General features: G+C 42.6%; 1 protein-coding gene across 8 annotated transcripts in view; it reads right to left on the bottom strand.

Moving 5' to 3' along the window:
- Nucleotides 1-18,180, bottom strand: part of PTK2 (protein tyrosine kinase 2) — a 197,378-nt gene that overhangs the window by 73,132 nt on the left and 106,066 nt on the right. For all 8 annotated transcript variants that reach the window (XM_065830925.2, XM_071803769.1, XM_065830921.2 and 5 more), the window contains 6 exons: nucleotides 13,875-13,954; nucleotides 12,597-12,659; nucleotides 7,449-7,503; nucleotides 3,476-3,616; nucleotides 2,141-2,218; nucleotides 1,081-1,188 (listed from right to left, as the gene is read on the bottom strand). In XM_065830925.2, the coding sequence (XP_065686997.1) occupies nucleotides 1,081-1,188; nucleotides 2,141-2,218; nucleotides 3,476-3,616; nucleotides 7,449-7,503; nucleotides 12,597-12,659; nucleotides 13,875-13,954 (525 nt within the window). The remainder of the gene's footprint in view (nucleotides 1-1,080; nucleotides 1,189-2,140; nucleotides 2,219-3,475; nucleotides 3,617-7,448; nucleotides 7,504-12,596; nucleotides 12,660-13,874; nucleotides 13,955-18,180) is intronic.

Below are 18,180 nucleotides of genomic sequence, written 5' to 3'. Positions count from 1 at the left end.
TTCTCGGTGACAATCAGTGATAGGACAAGGGGCAATGGGTACAAACTGGAACACAGGAGGTTCCACTTAAATATGAGAAGCAACTTGTTCATGGTGAGGGTGGCAGAGCCTGGCCCAGGCTGCCCAGGGAGGTTGTGGAGTCTCCTTCTCTGCAGACATTCAAACCCGCCTGGACACCTTCCTGTGGAACCTCAGCTGGGTGTTCCTGCTCCATGGGGGGATTGCACTGGATGAGCTTTCCAGGTCCCTTCCAACCCCTGACATTCTGGCATTTTGTAATTTATTCTTTGCTCTAAAAAGTAACCTTCCTAATTTCAAAAAATATTAAAAAGACAGTGGAAATGGAGATGAGAGGCATACAGACAAGGTATTACTTGTAATACCACCAACATTTATCATCCTTAGCACAGATTTGTCAATCTGCCTCAGCACTTCCCAAGCACAGTGACTGCTTTGGACCAAGGGAAATATTTTATTTCACTCCCAGCTTTGCCTCCACGTCATCTGAGGGAACAAATTTTCCCTCTTTCACATTTCCGCTTTCCATAAAATTAAAATTGTTCATTTTCCTCTTTAGGACAGAGCATCATATACATATGTAATTATTAACTTGCATTTAGTATTTTTAAATTAAGTCTCTTTTACTAAAGTGTATGAACACCGGATGTACATGTAATGAGTTCTTAACCTATTTTAAAACCCCAAAATATCTGACTAGTATGACGACACTCAACTCAACTCAGCTCACACTCACACTCAACTTCCCTTTCCCTTAAAGAACAAGAAAAATCAAATGACCGCCCAGAATGCAAACTATTGAACTCTAATGCACTGGCTGTAACTACAGGAGGAGCAAGCGAGTTTACCAAGAACTGAAATCTTCATACACACTCACACATAAGCAATCCCCAGTTTAAATACGCGTGTGCAAAACTGAGTATACTTTTAGTACATCATAGAAAAATCCAGAATGAAGTTACAGGTGTAATGAAATCATAATACAGAGAATATCTTCATTAAGAGTATAACAATCTCTAGCCCTTCCCAGGAAATCCAAAGCCAGTAAAGGTCATACCGTACCTCAGGCGCACCCGCTATCTTGAGTTGCAACATCCCTTTTCTGTCCTTGTCTTCGCTGTTTGAATACTGAATTGTTTGCACCTGATTAAAGTCTGCGAGATGAGTCGGCTGCAGAAAGGCAATGGAAGAAGCGGAGAACGTTTCAAAATGACAAGAAAAAGCAATTTGCCTTTATTCCTGCTATTCCAAAAGCACATGTAGGCTTTGATCTCCAAGCTACACTTGTAGAAACCTGTTCCTCTGTCTCTTTACAGTTACATATATATATATATATATATATCTCTAAATATCTACATGATTTGCAACTTAAACCAAGCCAAGCTTGCCTACAGAGGTCACTGTTGAGTAACTCCAGGCACACACTGAAGTTCATTGTGGAAACAACTTCTTGGAGGTCAAGATGGAAAACTCAACAGGTTTACACTCGGTATTTGCACTCCAGGCACACTTAACATTCCTCTGGCCTGTTGTAAAAGGTACATTTTCACTGGTTACGTATTCCTGATCTCCAGACCTTGGCACCACCCTTGAACTAATGTCAATATTAGTTGGACATGGGCTCAATTCAAGTCATGATTGTAAAGGTCCCACAGATTTTGCTACAAGAACCTGAATGCAAGTTCCTTGAGCTACAAAGTTGTGCAGGAAATATTGTAACAGAGTCAATATCAGGTAATGAAACGCGTGTTATGGATATGAAATAAAGCAAACCAGCCAGCAACAACTGCAGAACCGCTACATATGAACTGATTAAACAAGCTCTTCATTTATTCTCCCTAAGAAACGGGAGAATAATTTAGAATAAATTTGCACATTTGATTGTTAAAACATCACCACTTAGGCCTCAAATTCCACAAGTGAGCACTTCATTGGGTACAAAAGCCAACAAATTCAGTGCTAACGCTGTGTCGCGAGTTAACACCCAAACAACAGCTGTATATACCGAATTTCCCAGCTGTTCTGTGCTTAATTCAAAGAACGGACCTGTCATTCCCTTCAGTTCACAACAGGTCATAGATGTTAAGACACTAATCGAGAAAAATGAATGAAGGAGACTCACGTTTGCACCCTTGTCCGTCAGGTAACTGATTCCTTCTTCGGGGCCGATCGCCAGCTCCACTGAAATAATCCAGCTCGACTTCAGAATGGGAGAAAGACAGGGCAACGTTTCAATAGGAAGACAAGAGCTCGCTATAGAACATCATCCTCCACCATTACAACTACAGCTTTCAGTAATTCATCTCTACACGCTGTCAAACTCCTCAAACATTTTAAATTAGTAACATGAAAACCAAGTAATTCTATAAGTAGCAACTCCTCATGATGGGTTTCCTAGGGATGTGTGCTACACAAAATGTGTTTCCATGTGTTTTATCTGAGGTCTACACGAGAACTATATATTTCCTATATTTCCTCTTCTGGCGGACACTGATGTTCATGTTCTATTTTCTACTTTGTTTTCACAAAGCTTGCAGACTTAATGCCCTTTCTCAACATCTGCTTGAAATTGGTAGATTTTAAAAGGTACCAGGGCAAAATTGACCAACAGAAGAAACTGAGAAGTCCCATTTCCTCAGATAACTTTCACAAACGAAGCGTCAATAAAGCTATTTAATCACACACAGTTCTCACCTTACTAATGAACGGTGCTTTTTAAACAGTCAACTGAGAAAGCTCTAAATAGAATCGAAATATTTTGTTGTTAATGAAACCCAAGGCCTGACACAGCAGAGGCTGTGCTGCCATCCAGAGACCTGGACAGGCTGGAGAGCTGGGTGGGGAGAAATGTAATGCAATAGAACAAGGGCAAGTGTAGAGTCTTGAATCTGGGCAGGAACAACCCCAGGTTCCAGTGTAAGTTGGGGAATGACCTATTAGAGAGCAGTGTAGGGGAAAGGGACCTGGGGGTCCTGGGGGTCCTGGGGACAGCAGGGTGACCATGAGCCAGCATTGGGCCCTTGTGACCAGGAAGGCCAATGGTACCTGGGGTGGATTAGAAGGGGGTGGTCAGTAGGTCAGAGAGGTTCTCCTGCCCCTCTGCTCTGCCCTGGGGAGACCACAGAAGGTTCCACTTCAATTTGAGAAGCAGCTTCTTCATGGTGAGGGTGGCAGAGCCTGGCCCAGGCTGCCCAGGGAGGTTGTGGAGTCTCCTTCTCTGCAGACATTCAAACCCGCCTGGACACCTTCCTGTGGAACCTCAGCTGGGTGTTCCTGCTCCATGGGGGGATTGCACTGGATGAGCTTTCCAGGTCCCTTCCAACCCCTGACACTCTGGGATTCTGTGACTCGTCTCTACATCACAACAGGAACTCGGCAAGCAATTAGGAGCAGAATTAAGCAAAACCAATTAGTCATAAGTTCAGCGTGTATTGTAGTGTCACGTGCGTCTACTTACACCGAGCGCGCACTTGAAGCATTCCTTGTCGAATCTGTACACGGGAGAGAGGATCTCAAAGAACTTCAAAATGCTTTCTTCTCTATTGAGGTTGGCAAATTGTCGAAAGGTTTGTTGGATTAATTTCCGTAGCGTTTTGGCCTGTGGGTTAAAATGTTTAAAGGTCGATTATTTTAAATCTCATCAGTGATGACGCATTTGAAGAGTTTTGGTCATTTAGGATCCCTAATAGTTTCTTTATCAATGAGATGCAGACAACTGAAGCTTCAAAATGTAAGTTAACAGTTTCACCTTCTAACTTCTGCTATACATTATAGAGCGAATATCTAATAATGTTTTGAATAAATTGTAATAAAAGACAACATGTTAACCATTGCAGGAACTATTTGTTCTATATTTTTTATTCCTCCCAATTTCTTAACTGTGCACCAATGCAAAACCACAGCAACTTGCATCTTTATACTAGATTTTAAATTTGAATCACCATCTCCCACCTGGTAATAACCCAGTTGGAGCTGCAGCTTAATTTCTGCACACAGTATCTTAGACTACCCATAATATAGCAGATATAGTCTGGTAATGTGCAGAGTAACCTCCATATAAAAATATCACATTTAAATAGAAAATTAAAAATTAATGTAACAGGTAAAATAAACTTTTATATTCAACTATTTTAACTATATTGCGTATCATTTTATTAAGTGTTTTCAGGGTAGAAATAACCACTTAGAGCAGCAGAAATCATCCTGCCAGCATTTGGGATGGATCAAGACACCTAATTACATCCCATGAAAAATAAAGTACATAGAGGATACAAGCAGGCTTTCAAAAAATAAAAGGATAACTAAACTAAGAGAGCAAAACCATGCTTATTTTTACACTTTTGCAAGGTTAAGACAGGAATCATCATTGTTCCTCTCCCAAAACATATCTGAATGTTTTATTGTAAGAGCGCTCAAACTCTTCGTTCTTTCAAGGTGTCTGTAACAGCTCCATGCACCACAAACACTCCCTTTATTCGCTAGCACTTCCAGTAAGATTAGACATTTGTTTTTGTAAGTCTATAACGAATATTCCGAACTCTAAATAGCCAGAATTTCTTCCTTTGTACAGAGAAAAAATGATGTTAAGGGAACTAAAGGCCTCGGACTTAAATGAATACAAGGAAATACAGCAAATACCAGGAGCGAGACACTGCACAAAGAAATAAAGAAATAAAAAAGAAATAAAGGTACTTTATTCTGCCTGTGGTTTTCTCTCCTGGCCTGTTTCAGTATCATCTTGATTTCCATGCGTAAGGGTGTATGTTACTTGGCATTTTAAGCCCACAATGTGCAGTCGCAACCCAGAAGCCAATGGTGTCCTGGGCTGCATCACAGGGAGCGTGGGCAGCAGGTCAGGGAGGTGATTCTGCCCCTCTGCTCCGCTCTGGTGAGACCCCCCTGCGGATTTCTGAGTAGGGTCTATTGTGATAGGATAAGGGTGATAGATTTAAACGAAAGGAGGGAGATTCAGGCTGGACATGAGGAAGAAATCATTGATACTGAGGGTGGTAAAACCCTGGCCCAGCTTGCCCAGGTTCCTCTTGTGCTATCGCTTGTTACTTGGGAAGCATCCAGCTGACGCAGGGAGCTGCTGCTCTGGTATTTAAGGTTGAGCTCTAGAGGAGGTTTGTAGAGGAGATATGGCTGTGAGGGTGACACAATGGTTGCAGAACCGAATTGTCCACAGCAGGGTCCCCAAGACTTGCAGGTCACAGAGTCATAGAATGTCAGGGGTGGGAAGGGACCTGGAAAGCTCATCCAGTGCAATCCCCCCATGGAGCAGGAACACCCAGCTGAGGTTCCACAGGAAGGTGTCCAGATGGGTTTGAATGTCTGCAGAGAAGGAGACTCCACAACCTCCCTGGGCAGCCTGGGCCAGGTCAGTTGTGCCTCAAGTATCTGGCGGCAATGGCAAGCACAAGCACAGTGTGGTGGTTCAACAAACACATCGTCCCCAGCTCAGATGTGCATCCTCATTATGGCTTGTGCCCAAGTGCTGGAGACCTGCTCATCATTTTTCAGACTAGACATGAGGAATAAATGGTTCACAATGAGGAGGTGAGACCCCGGCCCAGGTTGGCCAGAGAGGTGGTGGATGAACCATCCCTGGAGACATCCCAGGCCAGGCTGGACGGGGCTCTGAGCAACCTGAGCTGGTGAAGATGTCCCTGCTCATGGCAGGGGTGGCACTGGATGAGCTTTAAGGTCCCTTCCAACACAAACCATTCTATGATTCTGTGATTTTTCTCTAGCGACTTAACAAAAATGGAGGAAAGGCTGAGGGAACTGGGGCTCTGGAGCTGGAGAAGAGGAGACTGAGGGGTGACCTCATTCATGGTTACAGATATAGAAAGGGTGAGTGTCAGGAGGATGGAGCCAGGCTCTTCTCGGTGACAACCAATGATAGGACAAGGGGCAATGGGTACAAACTGGAACACAAAAGGTTCCACTTAAATTTGAGAAGCAACTTCTTCCTGGTGAGGGTGGCAGAGCCTGGCCCAGGCTGCCCAGGGAGGTTGTGGAGTCTCCTTCTCTGCAGACATTCAAACCCGCCTGGACACCTTCCTGTGGAACCTCAGCTGGGTGGTCCTGCTCCATGGGGGGATTGCACTGGATGAGCTTTCCAGGTCCTTTCCAACCCCTGACATTCTGGGATTCTGTGATTATTTCCTACAGATGCTCTGTGACCAGGTAATATATAGACATATTTAAACCTTTGACTTCTTTTTTATTTAATGAGCTCTCTAAACAAAGCTGAACTTTCTCTTTTTAAACCCCACCATACTTTTCACTGTTAAATATTTTGCCTTTTCAGTTTTCCAGTCTTCTGCTCTCCCTATATATGGAGATATTCTCTGTAACTGGCATCTCCTACATGTGAAACATCAACAAATGTGATTACCACTACGTGCTAAGAAATAATTCATTTTATATTTCATGGCCATCAGGATCCCTCCTTCACCCACCAGTTCAAAGCCATCAGTCATTCAATCCCCTGAACCCATCCTGGATTATTTTCTCAGGGATTTCACTCTCATTAAAGAGCAGACCCATTTTTCCTTCCCTTGTTTTTCCTCTTCATACATCCAACATTTTTTCCCTGTCTTTGCAAGGTTCTCCTCAGCTTCACCTTCTTGCAGAACGTCGTTCTGCTCCCATTTCCATTGCAAGATTTCTAAAGAACACTTTTCTTTTGCCGGTCAGTTTTCTGGCTCCATACCATCATTTTTTGATATAGTGATTCATTCTTTAATGTCTGGAGTCTCTGACAATTCCTCCCGTTAGCAGGGAACACAGTTTCAGATAATTGCTTCAATTAAAATGCAGACGGATTACTGAAATCCACTTGACTTCATTAACTTCTGATTTGCAAAAGGCTTTTGAAACAAAACCCCTCCACGACAGATCTTCTCTGTTCTTTTAAATCACGATATAGAAACTTTCTAAATCTGAATTCTATTATTGCTATCAAACCGTTCCTGCTTACCAAAACCACCTCGAAAATGCCAATTTGTGATTTATACTTTAACATATGAATGGTGAGAGATGTTTTAGCAAGACAGCGATAGTTGTGAAAAGACTTGGTGATCATTCTTAACCCCCCTTTTCAAAACATGTCAAGAACAATTTGCATTTTTAAACTCTGGGAACATATGGACATAAATGGAAGTGAGATTTGAGTAATATTTATAGCCTTAACTAGGATTAATATAAGTGGAAATTACTAGAAATCTTCCTCAAATGAGTCAGATACAGCCTGGAGCAAAGAAGGTGAATATGGTTAAGTTGCCACTAAAAATACGCTGGTTTCTTCTAGGTTGCTCTTCTCTCTCTGCAGAAGCCTTATAACAACATGGTGAAAATGTGAACACAATTTGATACCTGACTATTTTTTTAAGCAGTAGAGAATTAATTGGGATTATAATTACCTTCACCGAATCCAGTAAACTCTTCGGAAAGAAACGTCTTAAACCAACATCTTTCCTGGAACAAAAACACACAGAGGATTAATATAAAAAAACATTGCGCGGTATTCTATCGCCCTTTATTAGGGTGGTGTTTGGGGGTTGTTTTGGTGGGTTTTTTAACCAGCACATGTAATAGATTAAATTATTTTCACTATAAAGTCCATGCTAGTCTCTGAGTACCAAACGCAGTCCCATGCGTAGTCTGTTGAGCAGGTTGACTGACATCCTACTACTGTTTTACCCTTTGCAGCACTATAATGACAGTTTCTCAATTTTCTACTGTCGCATTTTCCTCATGGTGAGCATCCAATGGTAAAATTCACAACTTTTTAAATTGCAGGTGATCTCACATTCCACATCTATAAATTGGGTTCCTAATTCTCGCTGTGAACTCAGATTTTACCAACTGAATTCCACCGAGCTCACTTTGACACTCGGAAATAGGGTTGAACCTCAGTCTGAAACCCAGAGCCATGAGGATTAAATATTGCTCGTGGCTCAGATGTGCTGCACCAACTTATTTCCGATGGGTGTAGGTATCACTACAACTATACAACAATTAGCTTTGCGAAGAGATCTGTCAGTGCAGACCATTATACAACCATTGCTGTGTATTGATAAGGATCATGGCTGAAAACGTTGTGGTGAAATGAATTCATCCAGCCACAGGAGATGACACATTCAGTATAGGGGGAACTGTGATTTATATATCAACGACAAGCTAACGAGTCACAGATCAGGGATACTGGAGGCGGAGGATGAGCTGGAGGGCACACAGCCCCATCTTCTGATATGGCCAGCTTGGCAAACAAAGGGGCAAAGCTGAGACCCCTCGACGCAGCCCAGGACTTGCTGAGACTTGTCCATCTTCTGCAATCACTGCTTCCCCCCCGGACTTTTCTCTATTCGGAGAGCTATATAAAAGCTCAGCTAAAAGAGCACAGGTAGGGAATCCAGCACCCTGAGGACCCTCAGCCCATCAGCCTCACCAAGGGAACTGGACCAGACACTGGAGGACGCTGCGCTCCTGAACTGCAAACTCCAGCATCCTCACCACAGGACACCGTGTATCATCATACAAGTCCTGTCATCCACGCTGTGGGGCCATAAGAGACTGGATCCCTCACTTTTTTTTTCTTCCTTTGTTCCAGTGTAAGCTGGGGAACGAGCTGTTGGAGAGCAGTGTAGGGGAAAGGGACCTGGGGGTCCTGGGGACAGCAGGGTGACCATGAGCCAGCACTGGACCCTTGTGGCCAGGAAGGCCAATGGTACCTGGGGTGGATTAGAAGGGGGTGGTCAGTAGGTCAGAGAGGTTCTCCTGCCCCTCTGCTCTGCCCTGGGGAGACCACACCTGGAATATTGTGTCCAGTTGTGGCCCCTCAGTTCCAGAAGGACAGGGAACTGCTGGAGAGAGTCCAGCGCAGGGCAACAAAGATGCTGAAGGGAGTGGAGCATCTCCCGTGTGAGGAAAGGCTGAGGGAGCTGGGGCTCTGGAGCTGGAGAAGAGGAGACTGAGGGGTGACCTCATTCATGGTTACAGATATAGAAAGGGTGAGTGTCAGGAGTGTCAGGCTCTTCTTGGTGACAACCAATGATAGGACAAGGGGCAATGGGTACAAACTGGAACACAGGAGGTTCCACTTAAATATGAGAAGAAACTTCTTCCTGGTGAGGGTGTCAGAGCCTGGCCCAGGCTGCCCAGGGAGGTTGTGGAGTCTCCTTCTCTGCAGACATTCAAACCCGCCTGGACACCTTCCTGTGGAACCTCAGCTGGGTGTTCCTGCTCCATGGGGGGATTGCACTGGATGAGCTTTCCAGGTCCCTTCCAACCCCTGACATCCTGGGATTCTCTCTGCTCTTTCCTTCTCTCCTTTTTCCTATACCCCTATTTCTTTGTCTCTCCTGTCAGTGGTGATATATTACTCTCTTTCTCCCTCTCTTATACGTTAGTTTTCCTTCCCTCTCTACCACTCTCTTTCCCTTTTAAACATATAAGGGTAACATTATCTTTAAGCTCTACTGTTGGATGCCGGTTAAATTTCGTATTATACCTACTGATGTTTGCCAATACATCGCTCATAGTAGGACTTTCACTGTTAATGTGTTGATAAGCTCTATTATACTTTTGTCAAGCCACTATTTCCTGTAACTAATATTCAAACATGTACTTTTAGTAAAACTCACAATTGAATTGGACCCCGGGGGGTGATTGTCCATCATTCACTTCACATAACCACGCAGAATGAACCCAGGGTTAACTCACACCTGGTCTCATCTGTTGAGTTAGGGCGCGTGTTGCGTTCAAACTCATCCCTCATCCCATCTGTTGGGATGGGATGGCCATGTATATCAAATATGGCACGACTGTAAACCAGTTGTATATTATCAGTGTGAAATAAAGCTTTCCACGACTGGATGCTTTGAACAGAAACAGAAATACACCTGGAATTCTCACATGTTAGCAAGCCTGAGATACCCAGTATATGTATTTACCATAACCTAACGGCGCAAGAAAATCATCACTTAAGTCAATATAAGAAGCTTACTTCAAACAATAAACCAGTGTTTTTAAAGACAAATCATATAAAATGTCACAACTCGGAACAGCATCTGCGCAATGACAGCGAGAAAACTTCCCTACATGTTAATTCCTTTGATGCGTTTCTTCTCAAATGCAAATCACACGTGGTTTATCGTCCCGCACGGTTAAATAAAGCTAACGGGCTATTACCATCTAAATACCATGCAAAGCCATTTTGACGAGGAATATATTAGTTAAGCATGGGAGAGAAATGGTGTTTTCAGAAATGAAGCGCCCGACAACGCTCAGGATTATTTGTTTTAATTGTGCTGCGGAATTTGGCCGCCACGATCTGATTTGATTCGTTATTAAAAGATGGGGAGTAGTCTGTCCAACAAGTTCAGAAGAAATTGTTAATCAATAACAACAAAACACAACTCTTCATAAAAATTGTCCAGAAAGCGTATTTTGCGTTTCACTGAGGCAGCAAATTTATTTAATGGAGGAGAATTTAACGTAAGAAGCAAACGGATTTAACCCCATGGTCAACAACAAACTGTGCGTTCCTATAAATAAAGGGAATAAACATGGGATATCGGGACATCCCAACAACTTTCAACACCCAACCCTACAAACGCATCCTCGGGACAGACACCAACTCCATCCTCCAAATGGACACCTCAGACAATTGTTTTCTAATTGCCAAGAAGAGATAATTAGTGGCGAGATTCTGGTTCATCGTCATGTATTTAACCTCATCTACTGCATCCTACTTGTGGCCTTCGATTGATTTTTTCATGTATAGACTTCAATAGGATTAATAAAACACCAACTAGGGATAGATGATACCACTTGTCATATAAAGATAAGCAGCTTTAGGCTACGTATATCTTTATTTCTATCTCTCATCTTAATTGAAGTTGCAACAAAAAAGTAATGTTGAATTAACATAATAGACTTTAAAGCGCTTTTCAGAAAATCGTGGCTGCAGCTGTTCCTTCGTATAGCTCCTATTTTTCTATACGTGTAATTACCCCTGTTCTATGCTAAAAGGCTTCACATTTATTATGAACAAATTCTTCTTTCAGTCCATCAAGGCCCAACTATGAAAGGCTACTTAACAGTTCGATTCTATCGAGCGCTTCCCATCCAGATTTGGTCTCGTATGAAAACCTGATCAAAGATGAATGTACATCAAATAGACGTCGGACAAAGGCGGGCGAGAAGCGATCCAACCAATGCAAAAATCACCATTGAAAAATTGCATTCAGCTGATTAAGTGCCTCATGATGGACTAAAATGAGCGTAAAAAATACCCATAAACAAACAAGAAGCCTCACTTGAGAAATAAATATTACTTACATAGATAAACCTTTATGGGCTGGTAAGGCGGTAAATCGAAGGAGCACGTTTTGGGGATTGTTGGTGCTTTTTGCAGACTCTTAGTAGTTTATAATTATCTTTGGCTACTTCAAGGTGCTTTCATCCTTCATTTCTCCCAGCTGAATCCCACAACACCCACATTTTGCTTCTCAACAAACAAAACTTGAAGTGTACAACTCTACGCTTCCAATTCCACGTGCCATTCCTGTTGTGATTATTAATACTTCAGGTCACCTCTTACAACCCCTTGTATCCTTTGTCTCACTGTTTCTAAAGTTATTAACCTAATTATTCATGTTTGTAGCTTATGAGTTGCTGACTTCAAAATACCTTTCTTGAGTTCTTGCTGGAACACACACAAACTCCTTTTCCTGAAAAGGATGATGTGGGATCCAAATGTCTCCAGGCCAGAGGACATTGAAATGGTTTCTATATCCCCATTTAGCTTTGTCCATCTGCTCACCCTGCTCAACTTGATTAGTCCTGTCTCAATTCTTAATGCATCTCCTCTTATTTCTCCTAGTAGCTACTGACACAAAACCAGTAGTGATGAGCAAACCATTGGGGTGTGTATGTACGAAACGTCATTCCACTAAATTAATACAGACAAACCCAGTTTTCAACGCCTGAAGCTTCTAAAGGACTTTGAGTTGTCTGGAGTGAAGCCATTTAATGTACAACATGATTCAATAACCAAAATACTTCCAGTATAAGGATGTTTCTTGGTCTTCTTAAAACTCGGGACACACAAATAATGAACTTGCTAATTGCAAGGTCACAGTTCAGAAAATCCACATAGGGATCAAACAGAAATAAAAAGAATATCACAAACATTTACAAGTAACCCAAACTTCACCACAGACGAGTCACAACTGAAGAATGGGAACTATGCACAGAAAAGCATTTAGAAATAAAACCACCTTAGAACTAGACTTGATGAACCCAGAAACATTAGCAAAGTCATAACAAAAAATCATAATAAGCCTCATGATGAAGTTCAACCAAGTCCCAACTTCGTTTTACTGAACCAAAGGTGCTTCTTCTACTTCCACACCTTGATAGGTTTCATCATCTTTATATTAAGGCATTAAAAGATCTCAAGCAGCTTTGTGGAATAAAGGATTTCAACAGGAACGTTATTGAACTGAATTTCATGTTCCCGAGGAAGAAACAGCTCAACCCTCAAGCTAGAACACAATACTTACTCTAACACCTCATAGTTGGACTTCTTCTCCAACGCGTTGCCTCTCATCTCTCCATAGGATCTCCTGAAGTCAGGAAAAATATGGGAAAGCGACAATTATTGGACGATCAAACTACAAGATCGATGCAGCCAAATCTTCCGGAGATGTCCCATTAGAAAACACCAGCAGAATAAATTCAACTATCAATATTAGGACGTTATTCTCCTATCTCAATAGATTTGATATTTATTGCTAAAAAAAATCATTTAATGTATGGGGGAAAAAATAAGTTAATAAATAAATGGTTGTTGGGAGAGGGCTGGGATTGTTGTTTACACCGAGCAAGTGCTTATGGTAAGGTGGTCTTAGTGTTGGTTGACAAGTTGGTTGACAAAATAATCATAGATTACTATACTCATCACATACTTTGAAATAAAGCACCTACAACTTTGTAGATGTGTAAGGAATTTGTGGTTACTAAAGCAATTCTGTTTGCTCTGGGGTTACCATGAATATTTAAGTAAAGACATCAGGTTCTACCTCGGCCACTTCAGAAGCCGAGATTTTGCTTTATTTGGGCAAACACTGTTCAAAGGACAATTTTATTCTCTGTTAACCAACTGATATTTGCCATTCATTTCTTATCAATTTTATTTCTTCCCGAATCTCCCCGTGGCGTAACTAAAGAAAACGTTTCAGGCTGGAAATTCGCCATAAATGAGCAAAAAACCAAACGCCGTGTTTCAAAAGCCGTGCTGTGAACTCTCTCAAGATCTCTTCATCTGATACATTTATCTTCATTTTCCAGCTGTCCAAAGGGTTGACAAGAACGCCAAAAACACCCCAAAGACGTAATGGTTTGAAAATAGCACATTAAAAATGAGTAAATGCTTAGAGAAAAGGGAGTAGCACTTTTGTTTAAAGAAAGTATTGAGCTGTAGGATTGACATATGCACAATAAGACTATTTGCTAAATAACACCACAGATGCTTCTTTTTTAAAGTCTATTTTGCTGTGCTTTACAGGCCTTTGAATTATTCAGATGAAGAATTCACCCAAAAGGCAGCATCAAGACGTAATTAATTAAAATGTTAAAATTAATGTTAATTTAGAAATCACTAGAAATTGCTTACAATACTGTCCATTCCGTTTTCCTTCAAACTCCTTCGTAGGGAAAAAGCGTTACGATGTTTTATTCAGATGTCCCGGTTGGAAATCAATGAACAATAAGCAGTTTCCAACCTAATGTATCTATTCTGTCAGAAACACGTTGAATAATAAATGAAATTATGGGCTTACCGGATTTCAAGGCAACCCAGTTTCAGAGCAATTTCCTGGTCCACTTGATCCGCTATTTCTAACATATAGTCATTTTTCACCTACGGCAAAAGAAACAGGTACGTGTCACAAAAAGATCAGTGCCCATACAGACTAAATTACAGACCAAGCAACTTTCCAATCAATACATCTTAAACCTTTCCTAACCTACCTTAATATTAGTTATGTTTTATTAAAATATAATACAAATCTTCACAGGCGGTTGAGCAGATGGTGGCACCTGCAGACGAGATATGGGACCGTACGTTGTGCTCCTGAAGCATCTCGGTTAACAGGGTTTAATTTTTTAGGTGTATCTAATCATGGATATAAACCAGACAAATGTCTGTGCATTAATGTGAAAATAAGAATTCATTCTGGCACCACAATGGAGTCATTTATACAGTTATTAAAAAGAAATTAGAGAATAAGAGGGAAGAGAGCTAGAGATGAAGAATCTCGTCTTCTACTTTGACCAGTAACACAACTCTACAGAAATACAACTCTTCCTCAATACCTCCTGTTATCCTCTATCTTATGAAACCATAAGCTACTAATATACAAATTGAAATACATAGAATTAATAATTGTCTATTTTTTATTACATTTACAATTAACGTGAAACAGCATTTGAGTTTTTCTGGTAACATTTACAAAGGGTTATCTGATAAAAGGTTAAAGAAATAGCCCCTCAAAACCACAGAATATATATATATGGTAATTACAATGGCTGCAAGTGACATAAACTGGGAGAGATGGATCCAGCAAGTGAAGATGTTTTGATTTTCAATTTTCATTCAAAACTCTGAAGGTCCCTAAGTGCAAAGAGTCCCTTGTGTCGGCAAACTAACAGTCACTGCTCCAATGGATGAAACATCTAATCTAAGAAATAATTTACAAAGAACTATCAGTTATATGAACACACATGTCACATGTATCTACAGAACATATCATGGATATGGATCATTGGGCTGAGGCCAATTCTCTGAGGTTCAACAAGGCCAAGTGCTGGGTCCTGGACTTGGGTCACAACAACCCCAGGCAGCGCTACAGGCTCGGGGAAGAGTGGCTGGAAAGTGCCTGGGGGGAAAATGACCCTCATCCCAGAATGTCAGGGATTGGAAGGGACCTGGAAAGCTCATCCAGTGCAATCCCCCCATGGAGCAGGAACACCCAGCTGAGGTTCCACAGGAAGGTGTCCAGGCGGGTTTGAATGTCTGCAGAGAAGGAGACTCCACAACCCCCCTGGGCAGCCTGGGCCAGGCTCTGCCACCCTCACCAGGAAGAGGTTGCTTCTCAAATTTAAGTGGAACCTCTTGTGTTCCAGTTTGTACCCATTGCCCCTTGTCCTATCATTGGTTGTCACCGAGAAGAGCCTGGCTCCATCCTCCTGATGCTCACCCTTTCTATATCTGTAACCATGAATGAGGTCACCCCTCAGTCTCCTCTTCTCCAGCTCCAGAGCCCCAGCTCCCTCAGCCTTTCCTCACACGGGAGATGCTCCACTCCCTTCAGCATCTTTGTTGCCCTGCGCTGGACTCTCTCCAGCAGTTCCCTGTCCTTCTGGAACTGAGGGGCCACAACTGGACACAATATTCCAGGTGTGCTCTCCCCAGGGCAGAGTAGAGGGGCAGGAGAACCTCTCTGACCTACTGACCACCCCCTTCTAATCCACCCCAGGTACCATTGGCCTTCCCGGCCACAAGGGCCCAGTGCTGGCTCATGGTCACCCTGCTGTCCCCAGGAACCCCTTTCCCCAACACTGCTCTCTAATAGCTCATTCCCCAACTTACACTGGAACCTGGGGTTGTTCCTGCCCAGATTCAAGACTCTACACTTGCCCTTGTTCTATTTCACTCCATGTTTTCCCGCCCAACTCTCCAGCCTGTCCAGGTCTCTGATGGCAGCACAGCCCCTGCCGTGTCAGCCACTCCTCCCAGCTTGGTGTCACCAGCAAACTTGCTGATAGTGCATCCCAGTCCAGATAGATATAGATATAGATATTCCATAAAGGTGGACTAAATTACAAACAATCCTTTCACCTCAAAGTTCAGCCAACAGAAACTCCCCTTTGCTCATTTATTGTATCTGAAGTTCCTCGGTCCAGTAACCCAGAGTTTCGAGTCTTTCAATTTCATTACAATATTCAATCTGAAGAGTGGGATAAAAATGCCTTCGCCTAAGAAATTAGATGAAAACATAGAAAAAAATACCCTCCTTTGGTGTCCACAAGTGACTGATGTGTTCACAAAATCAGTCATCACAGCCTCTCATCAAAATTAATTGATTATCCTAAAGCACTGCACATACTTTATAAACACCTATTTATTATTGTGCTTCAATTTTGGAAGGTGTGCGGAGAGATTCTAATCTGTGGTCCTAATCTTGTGGTCTAATTAGATTGAGCAGTGTCTTATTATGGATAGCAAACACAATAAATTGATAGAAAGTATTGATTTTATCTCGTTTTTTATCCACAACTTGTCCACACTCATTCTTCTTTAAATTTCAGTACGTCTAAGGAAAAGGCAAAGAAAGCAGATTTAATTTCTACTCCCAGAATACTAATGAGAACTTCTCTTATCACCTTTAATTCTTCTGGCCCGTTCTCTTTGAGATGGCATTAGATCAATGCACAAACTAATGCTTGTGCAGAGATTAGATAAGGATTTTGCAGGAGGTTCAGCACGGGCCCCATAACCTCCTAAGGAAAAAACCTGAACGAATCTTCAATGGAAGAGACAGAACGGATAATTTAATGGTAATTAAATGCAATGCCACAAGGCAATTGAATAGTTTTCCTAAAAGTCTTTTGTGCTTGCTCAATTATTATTTTTATTATTGTTGTTAATACAGTTAAATGAGAGAAATGAGATGATCTTTTGTCTGTTTAAGAGAAAAAAGGCTTTGTCTTGAAGAGCATAAAGAGCATATCTATATAAATAGACACAAAAATGAAGCTCCGACGAATCTAAAGAATCTTGGTTTTTCTGTTGACTACTAATTCAGAAGTTAGGAGGGAGGACGAATCCCGACCTGCAGGTTTTGGGACACTCAACATGGCTTCACCAAGGAGAAGTCGTGCTTGACCAACCTCATTGACTTTTATGAGGACATAACGAGGTGGATGGATGATGGCAGGGTGGTGGACGTGGTCTACCTTGACTTCATTAAAGCATTTGACACAGTCTCCCACAGCATCCTCACTGCTCAACTGAGGGAGTGAGGTCTGGATGATCAGGTAGTGAGGTGGACTGTGAACTGGCTGAAGGGAAGAAGCCAGAGAGTCATGGTCAATGGTGCAGAGTCCAGTTGAGGCCTGGATCCAGTGCAGTGCCTCAGGGGTCAGTGCTGGGGCCGGGATTATTCAATATATTCATCAGTGACTTGGATGAGGGAATAGAGTGACTGTCAGCAAGTTTGCTGGTGACACCAAGCTGGGAGGAGTGGCTGACACGGCAGAGGCTGTGCTGCCATCCAGAGACCTGGACAGGCTGGAGAGTTGGGTGGGGAAACATTGAATGAAATAGAACAAGGGCAAGTGTAGAGTCTTGAATCTGGGCAGGAACAACCCCAGGTTCCAGTGTAAGTTGGGGAATGACCTATTAGAGAGCAGTGTAGGGGAAAGGGACCTGGGGGTCCTAGGGACAGCAGGGTGAGCATGAGCCAGCACTGGGCCCTTGTGGCCAGGAAGGCCAATGGTACCTGGGGTGGATTAGAATGGGGTGGTCAGTAGGTCAGAGAGGTTCTCCTGCCCCTCTACTCTGCCCTGGGGAGACCACACCTGGAATATTGTGTCCAGTTGTGGCCCCTCAGTTCCAGAAGGACAGGGAACTGCTGGAGAGAGTCCAGCGCAGGGCAACAAAGATGCTGAAGGGAGTGGAGCACAGGAGGTTCCACTTAAATATGAGAAGAAACTTCTTCCTGGTGAGGGTGTCAGAGCCTGGCCCAGGCTGCCCAGGGAGGTTGTGGAGTCTCCTTCTCTGCAGACATTCAAACCCGCCTGGACACCTTCCTGTGGAACCTCAGCTGGGTGTTCCTGCTCCATGGGGGGATTGCACTGGATGAGTTTTCCAGGTCCCTTCCAACCCCTGACATTCTGGGATTCTGTGGTTAAACAAGAAACAGCAAAGCAACAACTCTTACCAATTTCCACCAGCCCAATGAAGCCATTAAGGAGTTCCTGTTAATTTCGTGTGCTGTTATTTCAGTTATACCACACACGGCAGAGCAGACACTCCGGCAACAATATGAGCACATGAAGCCTCCGCTCATCTCAAATGCTTCA

Source organism: Patagioenas fasciata, chromosome 2, assembly GCF_037038585.1.
Source record: "Patagioenas fasciata isolate bPatFas1 chromosome 2, bPatFas1.hap1, whole genome shotgun sequence".
In the NCBI taxonomy this organism is placed as follows: Eukaryota; Metazoa; Chordata; class Aves; order Columbiformes; family Columbidae; genus Patagioenas; species Patagioenas fasciata.
This window is presented reverse-complemented; position numbering and strand designations above follow the sequence as displayed.